We start from the raw sequence: 23,720 nt of genomic DNA on the forward strand, positions 1-23,720 counted from the left end.
TGATAGCCGCTTCAGTCTCAGATCTTTCAGAACTACAGTCCCTGTAAGTAGCCACTGAATTATATGTACAGATTTTTCGTATTAAATTACATGCATATACAGAGTAAATTCTAGGTACGCATGCGTTATGTTTTTGCATCCTAGTCATTTTAAAATTGATTAAAATACTTTTATTTATTTATTTAGTTTTATTGTAAATTTAATCTTCTTATTTATCTCATATTTCAATTTTAGTATTCATATAATTTAATTCATGAATTTAATCCCTAGAATTTTTTGCAATTTCGTTATTTATTAACGTTAACTATTATGTGTCACGTTTTTATTAGACATTAATATTGGGCACTTAATTAACGTTAACTTTTAATAAAAATACGACACCTAACGATCAACGTTATAAGTAACCGTTAACGTCTAATTTCAAGATTGATAACTAAAATAAGGAGATTGTAAAAAATTGGAAGATTAAATTTATGAACTAAATTATAAGGAGACTAAAATCGAAATTTAAGACAAATAGAAGGACTAAAATTGTAATTAAGCGTATTTATTTTAAGTTTAGCTTATGGCTGATCATAATCTTAAAATTACCACATAAAAGTGTAACCAAATCTATAATTTTTTCCCATTATAACTATATAAATCTATATACAATTAGTCAATTATTTTAATCAAAGCTTACACATAATAATTAATACAGTTAGTATGTCTACACATATTTTTTGGAACATCACCAGTGGAATTGTTACATGCTATGGTCTTCTCACTTACTCAATTAACAGGGATGTCTCAGATAACAGTTTAAATGGTTTTGTGCCCGAGTCATTATCTCAACTTGAGTACCTGAGGATTTTGTAAGTTGTATTTTGAGCAGAACTATATATTATATTTTAAATGATTTTGATATTTTTATTTCTGAGAATAGAGAGGATCATATGATTGTCTTTCGATTGAAGAAATATAGGAGGGAATAAGCTATCGGGGTCAATTCCTGCAAAACTAATTGAGAGATCAAAGAATGGGTCACTAATATTAAGGTAAGCTTGTTAAGCTTTATCTGGTAATTTGTTGGCTTATGTCATATTTTCTATTTCATTAAATCACGTTTATGTCATATTATTGTTTTGACCTTGTACGTAAAAATTGTAAGTTTTAGTTCCTAAACAAGCAAATTTAATGCGCTTTAGTCCTTAGTAATTGTCAGGCATTAAATTCATACCAGTTGTTAAACCATTGTAAGAATTTCCATGTAGGATGAGAAAAATAAGATGCAAATGCAAAATATTAAGTAACTAATTTGTTTGTGGGTTTTCGGCTTTGGCTTGATTACACTTTTTACCACCAAATTAATATGATTTAGCGAATTTTATTATGATATTATTCAATTTTCTAGAGTTTTATCATTTCGTTAAGTATCTGTCAAATATTAAATAGAAGAATGATAAAATTCGAGAAAATTGAATAACATGATCCGGATAAAATTTGAAAGAAAAAAAAATTGATGCATGCTAAGATAGTAAGAAAAACTATATAAGTGAAAAGAGTGACATACTTATAAGGTTTAAAATTATAAAATTTTGGGTGAAAATACGGTATTAGGCTTTAAGATTTAAAATTTAACCGATGTAAAATATCTTTTAAAACTTCTTTAAAATGTTTAAAGTGGAATAATGTTTAAGTCTGCAGCTGTTATTGTGTAGTTTACTACCCAGCATGTCCTCCCTAATCGTTTTTTGCTTTTGGCAGGCATAATATTTCGTTATAGCTCGCTTTTGCTTTTGCTTATTTGTTCATTAACTAATCTAATTGAAATACATAAAAAATTTATACCTTTGTCAAATTTAAATGAGAGAGGTCTCAAATGCAAAATCAGAAAATTGATTCAGACCTAATCCATTTTAAGTTCTTAATCATTTTTTATTAGTTCAATTAATTACTAAATCACGGAAGTTTTGTGTTAGTGTTGATGGAAATCAAAATCTTTGCACCTCGACTCCATGCCACAAGAGAAACAGGGTTGTAATTCCGTTGGTAGCAACACTTGCGGGAGCCTTCATCCTTTTGGCAGTATCATTATTTGTTTTTAGAAGAGTACAAGGTACGATAACAATTCGTATAATTGATTTGAAGGTATAAAATTGTATGATAAGGCAGGAGTTGGCGAAATGTTTATAAATTATTATTATTATTATTAACTTAAGAGAGAGAACGATAAAGTAATTACGGGAAAGAAAACTTTTGAATAACCTCCTTGTCCTCACTCTATATACTGTTTAATATGTTCATACTAACTGAATGTAAAGTAGTAACCAAATTGTACTGTGCTTTCTTCAATATCAGTTGTTGTGAGTATGAAGAAGTTGAAGTTTTCCAACAAAATGGAATATGTAGACTCGAAGAAACAAGAGTTCAGCTACTCAGAGGTTCAAATGATTACGAATAATTTTGAGAGGGTTGTGGGTAAAGGAGGATTTGGAACTGTCTACTATGGTTGCATAGGTGAAACACGAGTAGCCGTGAAGATGCTCTCTCATTCAACTCAAGGTGTTCGGCAATTTCAGACAGAGGTATATATATATAATCCTATTTATAAAACATAATTATCTAATTCATCAAAATTAAGAAAAATGATTAATTTAATTCATAACAATAAATATATCTTGAATTTTTTTAAACTATCATTTTCTGTCTTCTAATTGTTTGTGGTTATAGCTTTGATCTTTTTTTATTAAATATATTTAATGTAAAAATAATTAATACAAACAATAATATGGATTTAACTTAAGGATCAAACATCACTTCTAATTTGGATTTTATGTATAAATAGAAATTGAAGACTTATTGCTTTTAACCCTCAATATTCTCAAGTCACTTCAGATGATGGCATGGACTCTATCTGATCTGCAGGCAAATATTCTCACAAGAGTACACCATAGATGCTTTACTCCACTTATTGGATATTGCAATGAAGGCACCAGAACAGCACTCATCTATGAATACATGACCAACGGAGACCTAGCTGAGAAGCTATCAGGTTTTAAATATGTTTATTTGTACTGCAAAAGTTTTATTTCATTCGCTTTTTGTAGGGATTGGTGCATATTTAAATTAAATAATTTTAGCCTTTAAATAAATTGAGTTATTTTAAACTTAATTTTTTTTTCTATTAGAAATTTTTGAGAGATTTTTTTTCTATAAAAAAAAGTAATATTTCTTCTGATTAATAAACTCTAAACAAGCATGCACTAATTAATATTGTGTCCAAAATATTAGTAATTCATTTTATATACTCCTTTTTGTCCATTATAATTGTCTTCAGTTGACCAAGAATATACATTTTAACCGTAGACATGAATATCCATGTTATAATAACTTAAGCACGGGAGGAAATCCTAACCTAAAAGTATAGTGAAAAAGTCTTTTAGCTTAAGTATCATATTAAGCTTTTTATTCTATTTAATATGAGAATCATGACATTGTATGTCACCTCCTTTATTAATAGCTAACTTTCGTGTGACAACTTCATGCTATATATCAACTTGAACCTTACGGTAGCGTTTTTCCCCTAAATGACTTCGGTTACATATCATTATTTTGTATATTTCACTTTAATCTAGCCTATATATAGCCTATTTATTGTGTCAAGAAAAAGATAGCCTTTTTATAATTCAACTTTTAATGAAAATATCAATTGTTATAACTTGAGTATAAGAGAAGAATCAAACCAAAAGACTAATTTATTAAATTAGCTAAGAGTGCAAAAGGCTTATAATTTGAGCAGAACATATAAATCGTTTTATTCTAATCAAGTGGGACTCATACAATGTAGTAAGAGTATGTTAACTTCTTATATGTATTTATAGGAGAAAAAACAATAAACTTCACTATAAATTAAAATTAATTTATGTATAAATTAAAAATTAATTTTTGAAAAAGTTAATTTTAATTTATGAAAAAAATATCCAAACATACTTAAATGTATTTTGGGGATGTTAATACTTTTTTTGTTGGGGAATTGAGTGGGAGGAGAGAGAGATTTACACTAATGAGTCATGGATAATTATATAAAAGAATTTGACATCACACTTTAACATAAAATCTTTAGACCCAGATTTATGGATTTTCTCTTTACTTATATGATACTCAACATTTTTACTTTTACTCGATTTCACCTCACACTTATACTCAAATATTTTTTAACATCCCTTGGATGATACAGGTCAAAGTCAAACATTCTTAGGTTGGGAACAGAGATTTCAAATTGCTTTGGATTCTGCAATAGGTGAGGATTAAGGGAGGCACAAAAGCAAAAATAAAATTACCTTCAATTCTATTATGCTACAGTAAACTTGAAGCTACTACTACCACTTCAATTATCTGCAGGCTTGGAGTACCTTCATTATGGTTGCAAGCCCCCAATTATTCACAGAGATGTTAAGACTAGAAATATTTTACTCGACAAGAATCTCCGCGCCAAAATATCTGATTTTGGATTGTCAAGAATCTTTTCAGATGATGGTGACACCCATGTATCAACAGCAATTGCAGGCACCCCAGGATACCTTGACCCAGAGTATGTATTGTTCTCATGTCAATTACCATTTCAAATTTAATATATAACAATCCAACTTAATAATATACTTAAGGATAAATCACTCTTTTGCTTCCTGAAAGTTTAACCGTTATTACATGGGTTTCCAAAACTAAGGAAATTATAAATAAATCCCTAAAATTGTCAATCATATCTATTTTATTTTTTTTGAAAAATCAAACATATCATCTGAGCCCCTTAATTTAACTAATTAATTAGTGTTGTTTTAGTCTCTAAACATAGGTTAATATTACTACCATCACTTAAGTCATATGTTGTACATTGTCAAAAAAAGAAGTTATATGTTGTATGTAACAAATGGACTACTTGATTGACACAGTTCTAAAGACTTTTTTTTTTTTAATTTTTAATTTAGTTAGTTTCAAAAACTAGTGATAACACCTAACACTTTTAAAGGTGAATAGGTGTTTTTCTCATTTTGTTATACAAGATTGTCACTTGAAGGAATCAGAAGTGTATAAATTCTTACGAAATTAGAAAAGAACTTATAAGTGGTTGTTGTGCACTTGTGCTTATTATCAACTTGTCATACAGATACAACATAACAAACAGGTTGAATGAAAAAAGTGACGTGTATAGTTTTGGGATTGTTCTTCTAGAGATAATCACGGGGAGGACAGTCATACTAAAAACCCAGGTGAGAACTCACATAATCAAATGGGTAAGTTCCATGCTGGCTGATGATGGTGAAATTGATGGTGTTGTGGATACAAGGTTACAAGGAGAATATGACAGTGAGGCTGCAAGGAAAGTAATAGATGTTGCAATGGCCTGTGTTGCTCCGAGTTCTGTTAATAGGCCAACAATGAATCAAGTGGTCATGGAATTAAAACAATGTTTCCCCATGGGGAAACTTGGGACTACGTCCACTGGATCCAGTGAAATTTTCTCTGCGGGTGAAATTAGTGGACTTAGTTCTCTAGCCAGGTAAAAAAAGGATTAAAAATTTGAAAGAAATGTATGCATTTATATTCCTTGTTCCATTTAAGATACTTTTACACGGACAAGGGAAATGGTGAACATATGCTATCGGTTTTTGTTGTATTGTAGAATTGGCTTGTGTGTCTATGGGTCTTTAATTTATTAGTTTTACATGTTTGAGAAGGGAGTTTTCATTGTAATCCCAACTAATTATTCATAGAGGAGGATGCTAGTACACTTATCTGCATATCCAAGTTTGGAATGTTTGACAGTCAGTAATAACAGCTTTAACTATATTCTTGAGAGACATATCTAGCTTAGAATTTGTATGTAATTGATCATCTTGGTTGGAATTTCTGGAAATTTTGTGGTCCTACTCCAATTGCATTTGCTTGTTTTTGTGTCCTTCTTGAAGCGATGGACAAGCACCAATGGAGTGATCTGGATCGATTCAAATCCCACAGACTCTAGATGGTTCCGTTTGGTTCATAGCAAACTGTTGAAAAACAAGAGGTTAGATTAATTAGAAATTTGATGTTCAAGGATAGAAACATTTACTTCATCAACCCTTCTAGAAAGTGTAGCAAAATCCAAATTGTTGGGTTTTAATCATTAGAGAACCTCCCCACTAGCTTCATTTAACATCCTCCTTTTATAAAAATATTGCACGAGGAGATGCTCTATAATCTTGTGTTGGGGCAACTTACACAAAGTCATTCCCAACACTGAGGAAGGGTCTATGGTTTCTTTTTACTTGATGGAGCATATATATCTCCCTTTGTTATGTTACCTGTGCTCTGATGGCGAGAAAGAATGTCTCAAGAAAATAGTTTTAACATGCCTTCCTATATTTGGACACTTTTAAGTGGTAGGGAGGATATATAGTCATTTGCTTTGTTTGTTGGCTTAAGAGAAAAGAAAGCTTGAAGCTTGATTTACTTTTTAAGAATTCCTTTTTATTTTTAAGCAAACCATGGATTTCCTTCAAGTTCTTGTGTGGGCCCTTACCTTCTCACTAATGGTGTATTTAGAATGAAGGAGAGAAATGTATATATATATTTTTAACTCATTTTATATTTTATTTTAATTTTCCAAAAATTTCTTTTATTTTTATCCCTAGAATTTCTTTCTTCTAAATCAAACACATCTCAACAAGGATGCATTTCACTTGGTCAAGCCCAATTTTGGAGACAAAGAGGAAATTCTTTATCCTCTTAATTGACTTGAAATTTGACTTACTTCATTATTCTCTTGGTGATTTTCTCTGGATCATGTTTTAATTTACCTATAAAAGAAGAACAGGGTATGAAAAAAAAACTGACACCTTCTCCATCAACAACAACACCAAAATTTTTTATAAATGTCAATTAAACAAATCTTAATTCTTACTCAAAAAAAAATTATAAGAGTAAGGTCAAATTCAAAGGAACTTCTAAAATTTACTTTTTCTTTTATAAAATTAAAACAAACAATAAACAAATAAAAATGGTTGTTTGAGTATGTGACACTCTTTATCCCGACATATATAAAAATAAATAAAATATATAAAAATATCGGTAACCAAATTCATATCCATAAAAAGTTCACATTCACTTCACTATTATCAATTAAAACTTATTATCAACAACATTTTCAAGTTCGAGTGGTCTCATTGATCTCATAACCTAAACCTGAGTTGAGACAATTCTCATTAATCAGTGAACATCATTATATTGGCTGAAATCTTTCCATAAGATTATAGGACATTTAGGAGGACTGAATTGAAACAGTAATGAAATATTATTATCTAGGTATACTATGAATAGACAAAAGGGATGTACCTTTTCATTTCTGATGTCCTCAGCAGCCAAGCTGACTGGTGTTTCCATTGCAAACAATGCTAGTATTTGCAGAAGATGATTTTGCATTATATCACGAATGATTCCATAGTGATCAAAATCACTAAAGAAAAGCACAAATACTGTTCAATTAGTTGTGTGGATTATCATTTCTCTGGAACATCATCAAGAAACATGTATGACATAAAATTGCTCAGTACTCACCCTCCTCTTCCTTCAGTTCCAAAATCTTCAGAAAATATTATCTGCACATTGCGAATGTAATTCCGGGACCATAGAGGCTCAAAATCAAGATTTGAAAAGCGAAGCACTGACAGATTCTCCACGAGCTCCTTACCCAAGTAATGGTCAATCCTAAAGAATTTCCAATGAGTCCAAGCTTTTGACTTTAGCTTGTTAAAAAAAAAAAAAAACCAAATGCACCTGAATATTTGGTCTTCAGTGAGGTGCTGCTTCAAACTCTTTGTTAGCTCACTAGATGATTCTGAGTCACGACCAAATGGCTTTTCAACAATAACCCTTGTCCATCCATCTTTTGAAGAAGCTTTAAGACTAGCGCATCTCACCACATCCACAAATATGTTTGGAGGTATTGACAAATAAAACAATCTGTTTGATAGCTTTCCACCCTAGAAAAGGCCATTGTCAAATATATCTAAGCATAGTTTCAAGAGCAATTATTCGTATAAATTTAATTCTGGGAAATATAAGATGCCTTAAATTTTATGATTGATAATATCACCCTTTTGTAGCACTACGGTTTTAATTTTCAAATCACCATCTGCTCTAAAGGTTTTTGCACTCTATTCTACACAGAAGAAAGATCTCCTAAACTTAGGACTCAGGCTTTGAAGCAATATTGAATTTTTTTCTGAAGCCAGTTCGACTTCCAGGGACTACTTTCAGAAAGTAGTTGTGACACACCCTAGTAGAAGAGATTCATGTTTAGATTAGGGGTGTTTCAGTTTTTTGAACATTTATATTAAATTTGAAAAAAAAAAATAGCATACAAGATCAGATAACATGATTTATCTAATTATCTTCCTTTTTTTTCTAGTGTTGTCTTCTGGTGGAAAATGTCTTCCAATTTTTTTTTTCATTTTCTGATCTAAGGAGAAGAAGATGGTAAATATATTACCTCTTTCTCTCTCAGCTTGCTACCCAATTCAGAAAAGTGGTCCTCGGAGTTGTATTGACCAGAATGGTAAAAGCATCTTTTTAAGAACTGATCCATTTTATCTTTCGCAATTTTCCCTGCATGTTAAACTTGTATCAACATGCATAAAATGAAAGGAAGCATGGAAAAAGTATAAGGTGAGGTTTTACATCATGTCAGCATAATAACATAAAGGCTAAACTGTACACATGTTTCAATGATAGACTCGAGAAAAGATAAAAAAAAATGAAAAGAAGTTCATTGCACTTTATCAGTTACCCATTTACTTAAGCCTTAATGTATCAAATAGTATTGCTGCAATGACATTTACCTCGTATCAATTCTGCATGGTAATGTCTTGCTAATCATGTTCCTTAATTCTTCATCGGTCATTTTAGTTCGAGCAAATCCAAACACAAGAAAATTCTGCATAAAGATTACAACCATGCAGACCCAAACTTAATGTTCCAAAACATTTAAATCATTTAAAATATCTCGAGGAGTGCTAGTGACAGAGAAATCTTCCAATGTATGAACTTGCATGAGTGATAGAGAAATCGATCTCTTGATAGCTTTCTAAGCACTTATAATATCTTTTACGTGCACATGTGTATGTGCTAGCTCACCGCTAATCGTGATTAACTTTACACATTTCCCCCTTTAATTATATATTGTAATTGAGTTTGTAAATTATCATTCATTTTAATTCTTTCTCATTACACTACTTTTCTACTAATATTAACTGCTAAAGTGAATGTTTTAATGGAAAGGACTAATTATAACGATGTTTTATACAAAAATATTTTTTTTTTTGTAAAATTAGACACTAAAATAATAAATATTTATGATTTTAGGAATTAAAGTTTAAATAATACCAAAATGACATATAAATATAGTATCAAAGTCTTCTATAATCTTGTTAAACCCGTTTACTTTGACTCAACTGGAGCACATAGTTGTACCCCGCGCGTAGTATATCTTGACATATAAAAAGCTTAATTACTCTGCTGGTCTACTATAGAGAAATTCTTGCCGACGTGTCTTTTTAATTTTTAGGCATTTCTTTAATTAGTTGACCTATATAAAAGTATTAAATCAATATTTTAAAATAGTTTTCATTTAATTTTTTAATAGAAATTAAAAGTATTAAATATTTTAAAATTTATTATTAACTATGTTATATTTTTAGTTTATTGACATTATTTTATTTTACTTAATGACAACATCAAAAAATAAAAAAAATAATCTTTTCGTATTTTTAATTATTTAGAATAATATATAATTTAAAATAAAGTAAAATATCTAAAATATGAATTATCTTAACACAAAAAAATATCATTTTTTACTGAGAAAAAATCATTTAAATATTAATATCTTTATTACAAACACTTCAACTTAATATATTTTGTTATTATTTATTATTAAATAAAGATTGTTTTATACTCCTTTTGCATTAAACCCAAATTTACACTTGTATTGGAGACTATTAATAAACACGTACCGAGACATATAATTGAAAGAGAGATAAAAAAGAATAATAAACAATAAAGTATATAATAAGTCTTCTATTCAATTGCAAAGTGAAAGTGTGATGTATCCTATTTTTATTAACTTTTATTCAATTAGTAAGCACATTTATACAGTACATGCATACTATAAAGTAAAAAAGAAATGCTAAGTATTAAAATATAGTGTGAAAAAAATATGACTCTATTACCGGCACTGTTCAATAAACATAGTGTAAGTTGTGGGTCTCATATACTAAAAATACATTTTTTTTAAAATAAAGTTTATATTAACGCAATGCCCAAGAAAGGTTGTGTAAGACAGTATCTTCCAAAGAATTTCTAAACCAACAATTACTCTCACAAACTACATTGCCGGGTAAACTACTGCGGCATGTGACTTTAGCAGTATAAAATGATTATATGACACTCATCTTTCTCTTCCTAAGCAAAACACGATACATCAAACAATGATGGGAATGTTATTGCAGTTTCTTTATGTATTGTTTGGGGTACTTATTTCTGTGGTTCTGGTTCAAGCACAGGATCAATCAGGTTTGGTTATCAAAATTTGAAAACTAGCTTAATTATAGTTACATTATCATGTCTTCAAAAAATAATACAACTTAAACCTTTTCTTTGTTTCTTTCTCTCAGGCTATACTGAGAAGACCACAAGCATATTTTACATTTCAGATGCCAAATTTATAGATGCTGGTGTAAGCAAGAGTATTTCACCAGCAGAGAAGAGTACTCATCTACAACAGCTAGCATATGTGAGGAGTTTTCCTAGTGGAGAGAGAAACTGTTACAGAATAAATGTAACCAGTGGTACTAAATATTTGATCAGAGCTACTTTCTTTTATGGAAACTATGATGGCCTCAATCAGCCACCACAATTTGATCTTCATCTTGGACCTAATTTATGGGACACAGTGAGCTTCCCCAATGCATCACTCAGCGAAATCAGTGAGATCATTTACACCCCATCACTAGATTACATACATCCATGTCTTGTTAACAAAGGTCAAGGGGCTCCATTCATTTCAACCATAGAATTGAGGACTTTGAAAAATGCTTCCTATGTCACAGCGTCAGCTGAATCATTGGCATACTATCGGCGATATGATTTAGGTTCCATCACCAACTTAGTATACAGGTGAGTCCATTGTGTTGAGTCTGATTCATTAGCTCATTTATATTGTGTTACAATTTCATTCATTATAAATTCAGAAAGAAGGCCACTGGATCCATCTGCGTCAATAGTAAATTGCATGATTTTTAGTCATATGAAAAAGAGGAAAGGGAGACAAAAATAAAGACATTAGAGGAAGTTGTTAAGAGGGATCTCATAGTGAATAATATATATGAGGATTTGGTCTCTCACCAACCTACTAGTGTCATTTGATCCATATATCTGATCTCACCTAATGAAATAAGACTTTTGTTGTTATTGTTCATTTATTATAAATAAATATATCACACACTGATTAAAATATATTGTGGTATACAGGTACAACTATGATGTTTATGACCGCATCTGGGTGCCACATGGATTCAACCAGTGGACACAATTAAGCAGCACACTTAATCATGATATATTCCAGAATGATTACAAATTACCAGAAGTTGTCATGAGCACTGCTGCTACACCAATAAATGCTAGTGCTCCATTTCAGTTCTATTGGGATCCAGATAATGTGAATGAGAAATTCTACATCTACATGCACTTTAACGAGGTTAAAATTCTGGCAGAAAATGAAACTAGAACATTCAATATCTTCATGAATGGCAAGTTATTCTATGGACCTCTGACTCCTGGATATCTGACGAAAAATATCATATATAGTACATCAGCTTTGACCGGAGCTACAAGGTATCTATTTTCTCTTGCTAAGACAGGGACTTCTACCCTTCCACCCATCATGAATGCCATGGAGATTTATAAAGTAATAGATTTTGCTCAATCAGAAACTGAACAAGATGATGGTATGCTCTAAATCTGGACATATGCTTTTTATTGTCACTTGAATTTCAACTATATGCATAAATTGACTTCAAATTATTTTGAATTATTTTTTAATATCAAATACAAGTTGATGCTATCACAAACATCAAAAACGCTTATGGGGTGGATAGAAATTGGCAAGGAGATCCATGTGGCCCAGTAGCATACATTTGGGAAGGTCTAAATTGTAGTTATGATAACACCCCAAGAATCACATCCTTGTAAGTTAATGATTCATAAAATAAATCATGCATAAATTCATAAACTCAAACCATCAAATGATAATATATTTGGAAATGCAATCAGGAATTTGTCTTCAAGTGGACTGACCGGACAGATATTATCTTTCATCTCCGAGCTCACTATGTTACAGTATTTGTGAGTACCTCATCTCATTTGGTTAGCAAATGATGGAACCAAATCCATTCAATTTGTAACTTTTTCTCCCCTTGGAGTTTTATAATTGTAATGTTTGCATTTTCTTCTTTCAGGGATTTATCAAACAATAGTTTAAGCGGGTCAGTACCTGATTTTCTGACACAACTGCAATCACTTAAAGTCTTGTAAGTTTAATCCCATATCCTTCATCAGTTCATTTTCGTTCCTTGTGGAAGAGAAAGGGGTGTCATATTCGTCCTCTTTGCACAGAAACTTGGCGAAAAACAACCTTACTGGTCCAGTTCCCGGAGGACTTGTTGAAAGATCAAAGCAAGGTTCACTATCATTGAGGTTTGCATCCAAAATATATTTGATATTGAATATTGTAAATTAATTTCTCTATCATAGCATTATATTGTTAGACTCAAGAATTTGAAATTAGGAACTGGAAGGTTTAATTGAAAGAATTCTAGAATTAATATAGAATTTGTAGTACAAAACACGGCCTTAGCTGCAACAGGGAGTCTCCTCCTTTGGACAAACTTCAGCAATTTAACACATAATGAATCTATTTAATAAATGTACACGTGACTGTCATACTTCACTTCATAAGTGTCAGTGGGTTACTAAACAGTACACATATAACTGTCTTATCATGTATATAGTGAAGACTGTTAATCATTTGAGTTTTTTTCTTTCCCCTGATCTTATATTAATGCAGAATGAACTTGAATTCAGATTATTAACATTGCAATTTCTTCACTCATCTTCGCAAAATTATTTTCTTAGAAACTTTAAATAAGAAGTACCAGCAAAAGTTATTGATAGCTGGAACAAATATGTGATAGTAAATGCAACTATTTCTCTGATTTTATTCTTGTATGAATGATGCTAGCCTGGATCAAAATCCAAATCTATGTGAATCTGATCCGTGCATCCAGCAGACAAATAACAAGCAGCCAGATGGTGATCAACAGAAGAACAAAAGTAATATAGTTATCCTGGGGTGCCTGCAATAATTGCTGTTGATATATGGGTGTCACCATCATCTGAAAAGATTCTTGACAATCCAAAATCAGATATTTTGGCGCGGAGATTCTCGTCGAGTAAAATATTTCTAGTCTTAACATCTCTGTGAATAATTGGGGGCTTGCAACCATTATGAAGGTACTCCAAGCCTGCAGATAATTGAAGTGGTAGTAGTAACTTCAAGTTTACTGTAGCATAATAGAATTAAAGTAGGTAATTTTAATTTTGCTTTTGTGCCTCCCTTAATCCTCACCTATTGTGGAATCCAAAGCAATTTGAAATCTCTGTTCCCAACCTAAGAATGTTTGACTTTCACCTGCATCCAAGGAATGTTAAAAAAGTTGGAATACAAGTGTGAGGTAAAGTCATATATTGAATAGAAGTAAAATAATTGAGTATCATATAAGTAAAGAGAAAACTTATAAATCTGAATCTTAAAATTTTAGATTAACGTGTAATGTCAAATTTTTTTATATGATTATCTATGACTTCTTTCCGTTCTCTCATTCAATTCTCCAACAAAAAAAGTATTAACATCTTAAATATGTCCCCAAAATATACATTTAAGTATGTTTGGATATTTTTTTTCATAAATTAAAATTAACTTTTTCAAAAATTAATTTTTTATTTATACATAAATTAATTTTAATTTATAGTGAAGTTTATTGTTTTTTCTCCTATAAATACTTATAAGAAGTTAACATACCCTTAGTACATTGTATGAGTCCCACTTGATTAGAATAAAACCATTTATATGTTATGCTCAAATTATAAGCCTTTTGCACTCTTAGCTAATTTAATAAATAAGTCTTTTGGTTTGATTCTTCTCTTATACTCACGTTATAACAATTGATATTTTCATTAAAAGTTGAATTATAAAAAGGCTATCTTTTTCTTGACACAATAAATAGGCTATATATAGGCTAGATTAAAGTGAAATATAAAAAATATTGATATGTAACCAAAGTCATTTAGGGAAAAAGCTAGGCTACCGTAAGGTTCAAGTTGATATATAGCATGAAGTTGTCACACGAAAGTTAGCTATTAATAAAGGAGGTGACATACAATGTCATGATTCTCATATTAAATAGAATAAAAAGCTTAATATGATACTTAAGCTAAAAGACTTTTTCACTATACTTTTAGGATTTCCTCCCGTGCTTAAGTTATAGTTATTATAACATGGATATTCATATCTACGGTTAAAATATATATTCTTGGTCAACCGAAGACAATTATAATGGACAAAAAGGAGTATATAAAATGAATTACTAATATTTTGGACACAATATTAATTAGTGCATGCTTGTTTAGAGTTTATTAATCAGAAGAAATATTACTTTATTTTTTTTAAAAAAAATCTCTCAAAAATTTCTATTAGAAAAAAAAATTAAGTTTAAAATAACTCAATTTATTTAAAGGCTAAAATTACTTAATTTAAATATGCACCAATCCCTACAAAAGCGCATGAAATAAAACTTTTGCACTACATATAAACATATTTAAAACCTGATAGCTTCTCAGCTAGGTCTCCGTTGGTCATGTATTCATAGATGAGTGCTGTTCTGGTGCCTTCATTGCAATATCCAATAAGTGGAGTAAAGCATCTATGGTGTACTCTTGTGAGAATATTTGCCTGCAGATCAGATAGAGTCCATGCCATCATCTTAAGTGACTTGAGAATATTGAGGGTTAAAAGCAATAAGTCTTCAATTTCTATTTATACATAAAATCCAAATTGGAAGTGATGTTTGATCCTTAAGTTAAATCCATATTATTGTTTGTATTAATTATTTTTAGATTAAATATATTTAATAAAAAAAGATCAAAGCTATAACCACAAACAATTAGAAGAGAGAAAATGATAGTTTAAAAAAATTCAAGATATATTTATTGTTATGAATTAAATTAATCATTTTTCTTAATTTTGATGAATTAGACAATCATGTTTTATAAATAGGATTATATATATATACCTCTGTCTGAAATTGCCGAACACCTTGAGTTGAATGAGAGAGCATCTTCACGGCTACTTGTGTTTCACCTATGCAACCATAGTAGACAGTTCCAAATCCTCCTTTACCCACAACCCTCTCAAAATTATTCGTAATCTTTGAACCTCTGAGTAGCTGAACTCTTGTTTCTTCGAGTCTACATATTCCATTTTGTTGGAAAACTTCAACTTCTTCATACTCACAACAACTGATATGGAAGAAACACAGTACAATTTGGTTACTACTTTACATTCAGTTAGTATGAACATATTAAACAGTATATAGAGTGAGGACAAGGAGGTTATTCAAAAGTTTTCTTTCCCGTAATTACTTTATCGTTCTCTCTCTTAAGTTAATAATAATAATTTTATAAACATTTCGCCAACTCCTGCCTTATCATACAATTTTATACCTTCAAATCAATTATACGAATTGTTATCGTACCTTGTACTCTTCTAAAAACAAATATGATACTGCCAAAAGGATGAAGGCTCCCACAAGTGTTGCTACCAACGGAATTACAACCTGTTTCTCTTGTGGCATGGAGTCGAGGTGCAAAGATTTTGATTTCCATCAACACTAACACAAAACTTCCGTGATTTAGTAATTAATTGAACTAATAAAAAATAATTAAGAACTTAATATGGATTAGGTCTGAATCAATTTTCTGATTTTGCATTTGAGACCTCTCTCATTTAAATTTGACAAACGTATAAATTTTTTATGTTAAAGCGAGCTAAAGCGAGCTATAACGAAATATTATGCCTGCCAAAAGCAAAAAACGATTAGGAGGACATGCTGGGTAGTAAACTACACAATAACAGTTGCAGACTTAAACATTATTCCACTTTAAACATTTTAAAGAAGTTTTAAAAATATTTTACATCAGTTAAATTTTAAATCTTAAAGCCTAATACCGTATTTTCACCCAAAATTTTATAATTTTAAACCTTATAAGTATGCACTCTTTTCACTTATATAGTTTTTCGTACTATCTTAGCATGCATCAATTTTTTTTCTTTCAAATTTTATCCGGATCATGTTATTCATTTTCTCGAATTTTATCATTGTTCTATTTAATATTTGACAGATACTTAACGAAATGATAAAACTCTAGAAAATTGAATAATATTATAATAATTTGTAAGAATCAGTAATAAAATTCGCTAAATCATATTAATTTGGTGGTAAAAATGTATAATCAAGCCAAAGCTGAAAATCCATAAACAAATTAGTTACTTAATATTTTGCATTTGCATCTTATTTTTCTCATCCTACATGGAAATTCTTCCAATGGTTTAACAACTGGTATGAATTTAATGTCTGACAATTACTAGGACTAAAGCGCATTAAATTTGTTTGTTTAGGAACTAAAACTTACAATTTTTACGTACAAGGTCAAAACAATTAAACAGTCGAAACCAATAATATTAACCTAAATGTGATTTAATGAAATAGAAAATATGACATAACCAACAAATTACCAGATAAAGCATAACAAGCTTACCTTAATATTAGTGACCCATTCTTTGATCTCTCAATTAGTTTTGCTGGAATTGACCCAGATAGCTTATTCCCTCCTATATTTCTTCAATCGAAAGACAATCATATGATCCTCTATATTCTCAGAAATAAAAATATCAAAATCACTTAAAATATAATATATAGTTCTGCTCAAAATACAACTTACAAAATCCTCAGGTACTCAAGTTGAGATAATGACTCGGGCACAAAACCATTTAAACTGTTATCTGAGACATCCCTGTTAATTCAGTAAGTGAGAAGACCATAGCATGTAACAATTCCACTGGTGATGTTCCAAAAAATATGTGTAGACATACTAACTGTATTAATTATTATGGTTTGTTTTTTATTATTTGTGTAAGCTTTGATTAAAATTATTGACTAATTGTATATAGATTTATATAGTTATAATGGGAAAAAATATAGATTTGGTTACATTTTATGTGGTAATTTTAAGATTATGATCGTCATAAGCTAAACTTAAAATAAATTGCCTTAATTGTAAATTTAGTCCTCCTATTTATCTCAAATTTTAATTTTGGTCCTCTAATAATTTAATTTATGAATTTAATCTCTCAATTTTTTATAATCTCATTATTTTAATCTTTAATCTGAAATTGGACGTTGACTTTTATTGTCATGTGACATCACGTTTGATTTTATTGATGTTACTGTCGTATTGCTTTTATTGAAAGTTAACGTTAATTAGGTACACAAATTAACGTTTCAATAAAAGTGTAACACGTGACGATCAACGTTGACAAATAACAATCAATGATCAATTTGGATTGTGGAATGAAATAATAAAATTAAAAAAATTAGAGGATTAAATTGTGAATTAAATTATAAGAAATTAAAATTGAAATATGAGATAAATAGAAAGATTAAATTTACAATTAATCAAATAAATAAATAAAAGTATTTTAATCAATTTTAAAATGACTAGGATGCAAAAACATAACGCATGCGTACCTAGAATTTACTCTGTATATGCATATAATTTAATGCGAAAAATCTGTACATATAATTCAGTGGCTACTTACAGGGACTGTAGTTCTGAAAGATCTGAGACTGAAGCGGCTATCTGCCCTCCTAGTTTGCTTGAGCTAAGGTTCCTATTTGTCATTGATACAATCATACAGTTAACGTTATTAATTGAGAAAATGAAAGTTGGCAGCGATGGTGGTACGTACACATGTCAGCTTAGACAGACATAAAATACATGTAAGTATATATACAAATTTTTTACTCCAATAACTGTAAAATAACACATTAAATAAAAAATGATTTTTCATAACAAAATTGAAAAAAATAATTAAAAGAGAAGTGCACCTATGAACAGAAATTTCTATAATAGGTATAAATAATAATTATCTTGTACTATTTAGATAAATATATATTTTATTTGTATTATTGGGATAAAAAATTCCGTATATATATAATCCTAAAAATTTCAAGAATTAAGAATGTAACTTAATTAATTATCAGCACTCACAATGATATGATTCTAGGATTGATGCCGTAGCTGCAGTCCAGGCCACTCCATCTGAATTTTCTGGAAGACATGGGTCCCCTTGCCAATCTATTCTGGATATCCCATAGTAGCGTTTGATGTTCTCCATGGCATCAACTATCGTTTCCAAATACAATTATGCGTAACCGTGTAAGAGCCGAGAAATTGATGGAAACAAATTTGCTGGTGAGTTAAACAGCAGGATAGACAGGCATATATATAAGTGGAATACGTACATACCATCTTTAATATCTGTTGTTGAATTTAGATCTGTTATTAATTGATAAACCTCAAAAGCATTGAGAATTGGGGGAGCATCCGATTCTGCAGTTGCTCTAATTAAAAAGCGAACGGAACCTTGAGTTGCATATTTGTTACTAATAGTGACAGGCTTCATATATTCGAGAGTTATAGGCTCAGAGAGTATGTTTTCATCATTGAGAGTGATGTTGATTATCCTTCTGAGCCCTGGAGCAAGCTGTTGAATTTCAGCAAAGTGAAAGTAGACATAATATCTGGAATACTTGTCCAAGAGAACATTCCATTCAATTTCATAGTCATAGTACAAGTCATATGAGCGATTGAAGGACTGCACTGCGGTTTTCAAGACTTCAGCTGGTACTTTATAAATATCATTGCCAGATTTATTAACATCTATGGTTGTATTGATCTTATACCAATCTTTAACATCGCGCCAGTACCACCTGCGATCATAGATATCGTCCTTGTACCTATAGGAAACATTGTCGATCCCTTAAAATATATATCACCACCTTTTGTGCTTTGTTAAGTGTTCCTCTGTTAATTAGAATTGGTAAATAAATAAAAGATCATACATGCATATTGGGTATTGTTTTTCAAAGATATTACTCGTAGCAAAAACGGATCACCTAAGCTTTTATCTCTTATCATTTCCATTCTTAACAGGCCAACTAATTTACGTACGTAAGCTTCCATTTTTTGTATATCTACTTGGACATACAATTTTTAAAAGTTAACTTAAACAACAAAAAGTCTCAATTAATTAATTCCATAGAAAAATGTCAATTTATTAACTTTTGTTAAAAATATGAGTGAGAAATTTCAACTCACGAACTTTTTCCCTCTTCATTCTCCCTTTCCAATCACTGATCAACTTATATCCCACAATGCAACAAGTCTCAATAGCACTAAATGTTAACTCTAGATTTTGGGTGTCTATCCATAGTATTCCTAAGTTAAAAAAAATAAGTAGAGATTATTGAAACAAGATAGAGTTCACCTTTTATAATAGGTTTCAACAGGGCCACCGACATCAAACCGCCCATGGAGGTATAGATATGATTGTGACATGATTTGGTAAATGGAAGTGCTTAAAGGTCGTAACTCTAATGACGAAATGAAAGGTGTACCAGTGTCAATATTAACCAGACACACTTGTATGGTGTCTGTTGTGGGAGCATGAATAATCTCGGCCCAAATATAGGATCTGTCTGCCGTGTTAACATTTTTCCAGTAGTTGACCCCGAGATAGAGATCGAACGTAGGGGCATGATTTTTTCCATCGTAGTTTCCATATCCGAACATAGCCCGAATCAGATAACTTTGCTGTTCACCTTGCTTATACTCGGGCTTCAGAGTATAACAGTTCCTATTTCCCTCAGGGAAGCTTCTCAATGTGTGTAGCTGTCTTCCTAAACCAGGGATATTTGTGTTAATAAATACAGAAGACGTCAACAAGTTTTCTCCCGTTTCTATGAAATCTGTGTCTGTCTTATAAAAGATACTTGTTTCCTCGTCCAAGTAATCGTTACTTGCTCCACAGTCAATGCTTATAAATCCTACAATTTTTTTTAATTAGCTAAATGACTAGATGCAACATTTGATGAAACCACACAAACACTCAAGCCTAAATTGTAAGCAAAATAGTCATGATAACACAATATCCTCGTAGGTCAAATGAGTGTAGGTCAAATTACAGCACAACAAAAAGCATCTTACATAATTAAAGACATTAATAAATAATAAATACATAAGTACAATTTTCTTTCAATTGAAATATTAATAATAATTTTACTTAATTTTTAAAATAATATATAGATGGTGTTAAGAATAAAAATAATGTTGAAAATAATTGAGTTAAATGGATACTGATTGTAAAGATTACTGCCGAAATATTTAAATGATAAGATTGATAAGAAAAGAAAAATAAGCAAAAAAGTTATGTTTCGTTCAACTTTATTTTTTCTTCTTTACAATGTATTTTAAAGTTTAAGTTAAAAATAAAAATTTATTTTTATACTCTAAATAAATTAAAATTTAATACTTGGACGGGGAGACTCTCACTGCATCTTTACTTTTAAAATTTATTCAGATATACAGTACACAGTATATCTTGCATCTAGGAAAAGGAAAAAAAATTCACTCAACCATCTATTCCTTTTAAACTAGCTACCATATTTTATTTATATCTCTATATTAAATTTTAATAAGTTTTTTAAAGAAATTATTAATAGTTAAATAAACTTATATATGTGGAATTAGTTATCCATAGTGTGAATTAGTAAAAAAATAATGTTTGGGGACGAAAATAATACAAACTAAACTACTAGTTTTAAAAATAAATTAGAAACTATTTGATAATTTTAGCCTAAAAAAATATTAAGCTAAAAACTCCATTTAATTTTATCATACCATATCAATTGATCACTTGCATTATTTGTTCATCATGAAAAAAGGAGGGTTTTTGTGTGTATTGCTAATAACAAATCTTAAACCTAAAAAAAATTATTCAAATCCTTCGATTAGATTAGTTATCGCAAAAATCAGTAGATACTTATATTAGTTATAAAAAAAAATCCTCCCACTAGACCGATCTTAGTGAGCTTTCTAAATATATTTTGAGTGAACAATTTTGTTTATAAAAAAAGAGAATGAAAAATGTGCAGCCAAATATTACCTAATAAATACTTTCTCTCCTTCTCTCATGCATATGTGGATTTGTAGTTGAGAGAATCTTGAACAAATTAAACATGCCCCATGCATTAGTTTATATATGTGGAATAAAATTTATGGGCTTACCGGGATTGTACTCCTCAGTGATTTTCTCTCTGAAACGTGGATGCGGCTTTGAGTCACCACCAGGAATAAATAAAATTTGAAGGCAAACGTTCAAGGTAAAAATCCATACCAGTGCGCTCCTCATACTATCTGTATGCATGTACAACACAATGACCAGACACACTTTCCTTAAGTCTATTATGGCATATATAGATGCTAGCTCATGCTCTCTGCACTTTAGCATATATAGTACTTGTGTTGGAATTTTTTTCCCCCTTTATTGACTTGACTAATTAAGCCAGATTACCATTATTTCTACTCACAACGTACGTTTTGCTTTAGTTTGTTTGGAACACCACAAATTACGTTTGGTCTGAGAGATTTCGCATTAGAGACCAGAAATTGCCGTGTGCTAACAGTCATGTCCTATACGAGTATGAGTAAGTTGGTTGCATTACCAGAGCTAGAAAATCTACTAGCAGCCAATAACTGTACACCTATGCTTGGAGCTTTGATAACGGCTAAATATAAGTTATTTTTATAATAAAAATATTTTTGAAAATATTTATTTAGTAGTTATTTTTGTATAAATGATAAGAATCTATATTTTTTTTATTTATGGCTTGCAGATATGAAAAGGAGAGATTAAAAGAGTAAAAGATCGGAAAAATATCTAAAATCTCAAGAAGATATGATTAAAAGCAAAACAAATCCAAAAGATATCAAAAATATTAAAAAGGAAGATTTCTAGCATTCATTACAACAATAACTATAAAAAGAGAGTCAAGCCAAGTAGAAAAAGACAAACACCACAGAACCTCTCTCCTAGGGTTTCATTTACTTTATTTCTTTCTTTCACTCATCTTATCCCATCTGAGTTCCTATATCTCATCCATTGTAAAGTTTTCAATGACCATGAGTGGTTAAATCCCTAGTTAGGATCTATCAGGCCTAAAAGCCAAGTGATGTATGATGTACTCATTGTTTATCAATGCAGATGTGTTTTCTATTCTATTATCTTTTCTGTTTTTATCTTGCATTATTCATCGTTATACTCTATTAGGGGAAACGCTCGGGAGAAGGTAATTTCTAAATAAGATTTAAAGAAGGTATGCATACATTAGTTTTAGGTGTTACACGCTTGGATGAAGGTAACTTCTATTAGAACAAAAAAAAAGGATTTCGTTGGAAAGTCATTGTTAGACATAGAATGATTATTTTATGTCCATGCATTCTTGCAAACATCTAGAATTGATACTTCATGCATTTTATTTGGAGTCTTTACAAAGAAATTTGAAAGATAGATAAATAAAATAGGTCTGTCATCCTTAACAATCAAGGACAAGTAATTAACAGATGTGGGTAGAATAGAATCACCTAAATTGATAAAGAAAAATCATAAACTCATACATCATAGACAAACAAGACAGGTCAGGTCCCAACCTTATCAAATTCTGATTTTATTTTATTTTTATCTTCTATTTTTATCTTTTACTTTTCTTATCTTATCTTTTTTTCTATTTTCTTTTATCTTTATCATATCTTAATTTAAATATTTTATCTTCTCTATCTTCTATTTTTATCTTCAAATCTTTTATTTTCATCTTTAAATCTTTATCTTGTCTACTATATTTTCTTATCTTTATTTTAAATTTTTTATCTATTGCTTTTAAATTGGATTTGTATTAATCTAAGTACAAATAAAGTCCCTCTAGATTCGACACTCTCACTTCCGAGTACTTTACTACTTGTGATAAATTTGATACACTTACCAAGAGTTAACAAACTTACAAAAGACCAAGACAATAGCCTTGTCCTTATCACTAACGTAATTTGAGTGGGAACATTTTTTTCCAAACATGTGTCCAAAAATGAGGAAAAAATATTTTTTATATTTTATTTTTAAAACCCTAAAAAAATGAGGAAATATAATAAGAGAAAAGGAAAAACAAGTTGTACATTGAATTTTCTGTAAGATTGAAATTACACCCGGCTCTTAATTCCTAGCCTACAGTGGCCAAAGTAATGTCATAGCTACTTACAATAAGGTTACATAAACACTCATTGTGTTAACACCTCATCAGAAAGAAAAAATAATATAAATATGATAGGTTATATAATGTGATAGAAAAAAAGAGATTAAAAAATGAAGGTGTTGATAAAATATTTAAAAGGTTAAATTAGTCATTTGCTTACTATAGTTT

At 30.1% G+C, this 23,720-nt stretch overlaps 4 protein-coding genes across 4 annotated transcripts in view; 2 read left to right on the forward strand and 2 right to left on the reverse strand.

Annotated features, from left to right (window-relative positions):
• Positions 1-6,190, forward strand: part of LOC100776818 (probable LRR receptor-like serine/threonine-protein kinase MEE39) — a 16,792-nt gene extending 10,602 nt beyond the window's left edge. Inside the window, exons 9-17 of the mRNA XM_041017736.1 lie at positions 7-43; positions 783-854; positions 957-1,037; positions 1,962-2,098; positions 2,341-2,567; positions 2,908-3,034; positions 4,220-4,282; positions 4,384-4,573; positions 5,147-6,190. Of these exons, the coding sequence (XP_040873670.1) occupies positions 7-43; positions 783-854; positions 957-1,037; positions 1,962-2,098; positions 2,341-2,567; positions 2,908-3,034; positions 4,220-4,282; positions 4,384-4,573; positions 5,147-5,543 (1,331 nt within the window). The 3' untranslated portion in view covers positions 5,544-6,190. The remainder of the gene's footprint in view (positions 1-6; positions 44-782; positions 855-956; positions 1,038-1,961; positions 2,099-2,340; positions 2,568-2,907; positions 3,035-4,219; positions 4,283-4,383; positions 4,574-5,146) is intronic.
• Positions 6,191-7,227: 1,037 nt separating this feature from the next.
• Positions 7,228-8,605, reverse strand: LOC100777353 (glucose-6-phosphate 1-dehydrogenase 1, chloroplastic). Its single transcript, XM_006586352.2, has 4 exons — positions 8,510-8,605; positions 7,795-8,000; positions 7,576-7,725; positions 7,228-7,474 (listed from the first exon to the last, which is right to left on the reverse strand). Exons 1-4 carry the CDS (start codon positions 8,603-8,605, stop codon positions 7,228-7,230), a joined length of 699 nt encoding a protein of 232 aa, XP_006586415.2.
• A 1,900-nt stretch (positions 8,606-10,505) lies between these two features.
• LOC106799536 (LRR receptor-like serine/threonine-protein kinase IOS1) lies at positions 10,506-12,984 on the forward strand. The gene is made up of 7 exons (XM_014778425.2): positions 10,506-10,587; positions 10,689-11,190; positions 11,545-12,020; positions 12,128-12,260; positions 12,346-12,417; positions 12,531-12,602; positions 12,688-12,984. The coding sequence occupies exons 1-7, from the start codon at positions 10,506-10,508 to the stop codon at positions 12,809-12,811; spliced, it is 1,461 nt and encodes a 486-aa protein (XP_014633911.2). The 3' UTR covers positions 12,812-12,984.
• Positions 12,985-13,185: 201 nt separating this feature from the next.
• On the reverse strand, positions 13,186-21,810 carry LOC102662730 (putative leucine-rich repeat receptor-like serine/threonine-protein kinase At2g19230). The gene is given in 14 exon segments (XM_041017737.1): positions 13,186-13,595; positions 13,700-13,762; positions 14,956-15,082; positions 15,423-15,562; positions 15,565-15,638; positions 15,966-16,019; positions 16,948-17,028; positions 17,131-17,202; positions 18,008-18,079; positions 18,460-18,517; positions 18,520-18,594; positions 18,718-19,208; positions 19,739-20,297; positions 21,538-21,810. Coding segments are annotated over 14 exon segments (2,271 nt in total). The 5' UTR covers positions 21,761-21,810; the 3' UTR covers positions 13,186-13,413.
• Between the last annotated feature and the right edge of the window lie 1,910 nt (positions 21,811-23,720).

This window comes from Glycine max, chromosome 8 (genome assembly GCF_000004515.6).
Source record: "Glycine max cultivar Williams 82 chromosome 8, Glycine_max_v4.0, whole genome shotgun sequence".
NCBI lineage: Eukaryota > Viridiplantae > Streptophyta > Magnoliopsida > Fabales > Fabaceae > Glycine > Glycine max.

Bases quoted from the DNA above. Each gene is read 5' to 3' on its own strand.
- LOC100777353 (XM_006586352.2), bottom strand. From the start codon at position 8,605: ATGGATCAGTTCTTAAAAAGATGCTTTTACCATTCTGGTCAATACAAC. The intron at 7,726-7,794 runs GTGCATTTGGTT...GAAATTCTTTAG, and splicing joins ACTGAAGACCAAATATTCAG to GATTGACCATTACTTGGGTA. The intron at 7,475-7,575 runs GTGAGTACTGAG...GCTTTTCTTTAG, and splicing joins GGAACTGAAGGAAGAGGAGG to TGATTTTGATCACTATGGAA.
- LOC106799536 (XM_014778425.2), top strand. From the start codon at position 10,506: ATGGGAATGTTATTGCAGTTTCTTTATGTATTGTTTGGGGTACTTATT. The intron at 12,261-12,345 runs GTAAGTTAATGA...AAATGCAATCAG, and splicing joins ACCCCAAGAATCACATCCTT to GAATTTGTCTTCAAGTGGAC. The intron at 12,603-12,687 runs GTAAGTTTAATC...CTCTTTGCACAG, and splicing joins CTGCAATCACTTAAAGTCTT to AAACTTGGCGAAAAACAACC.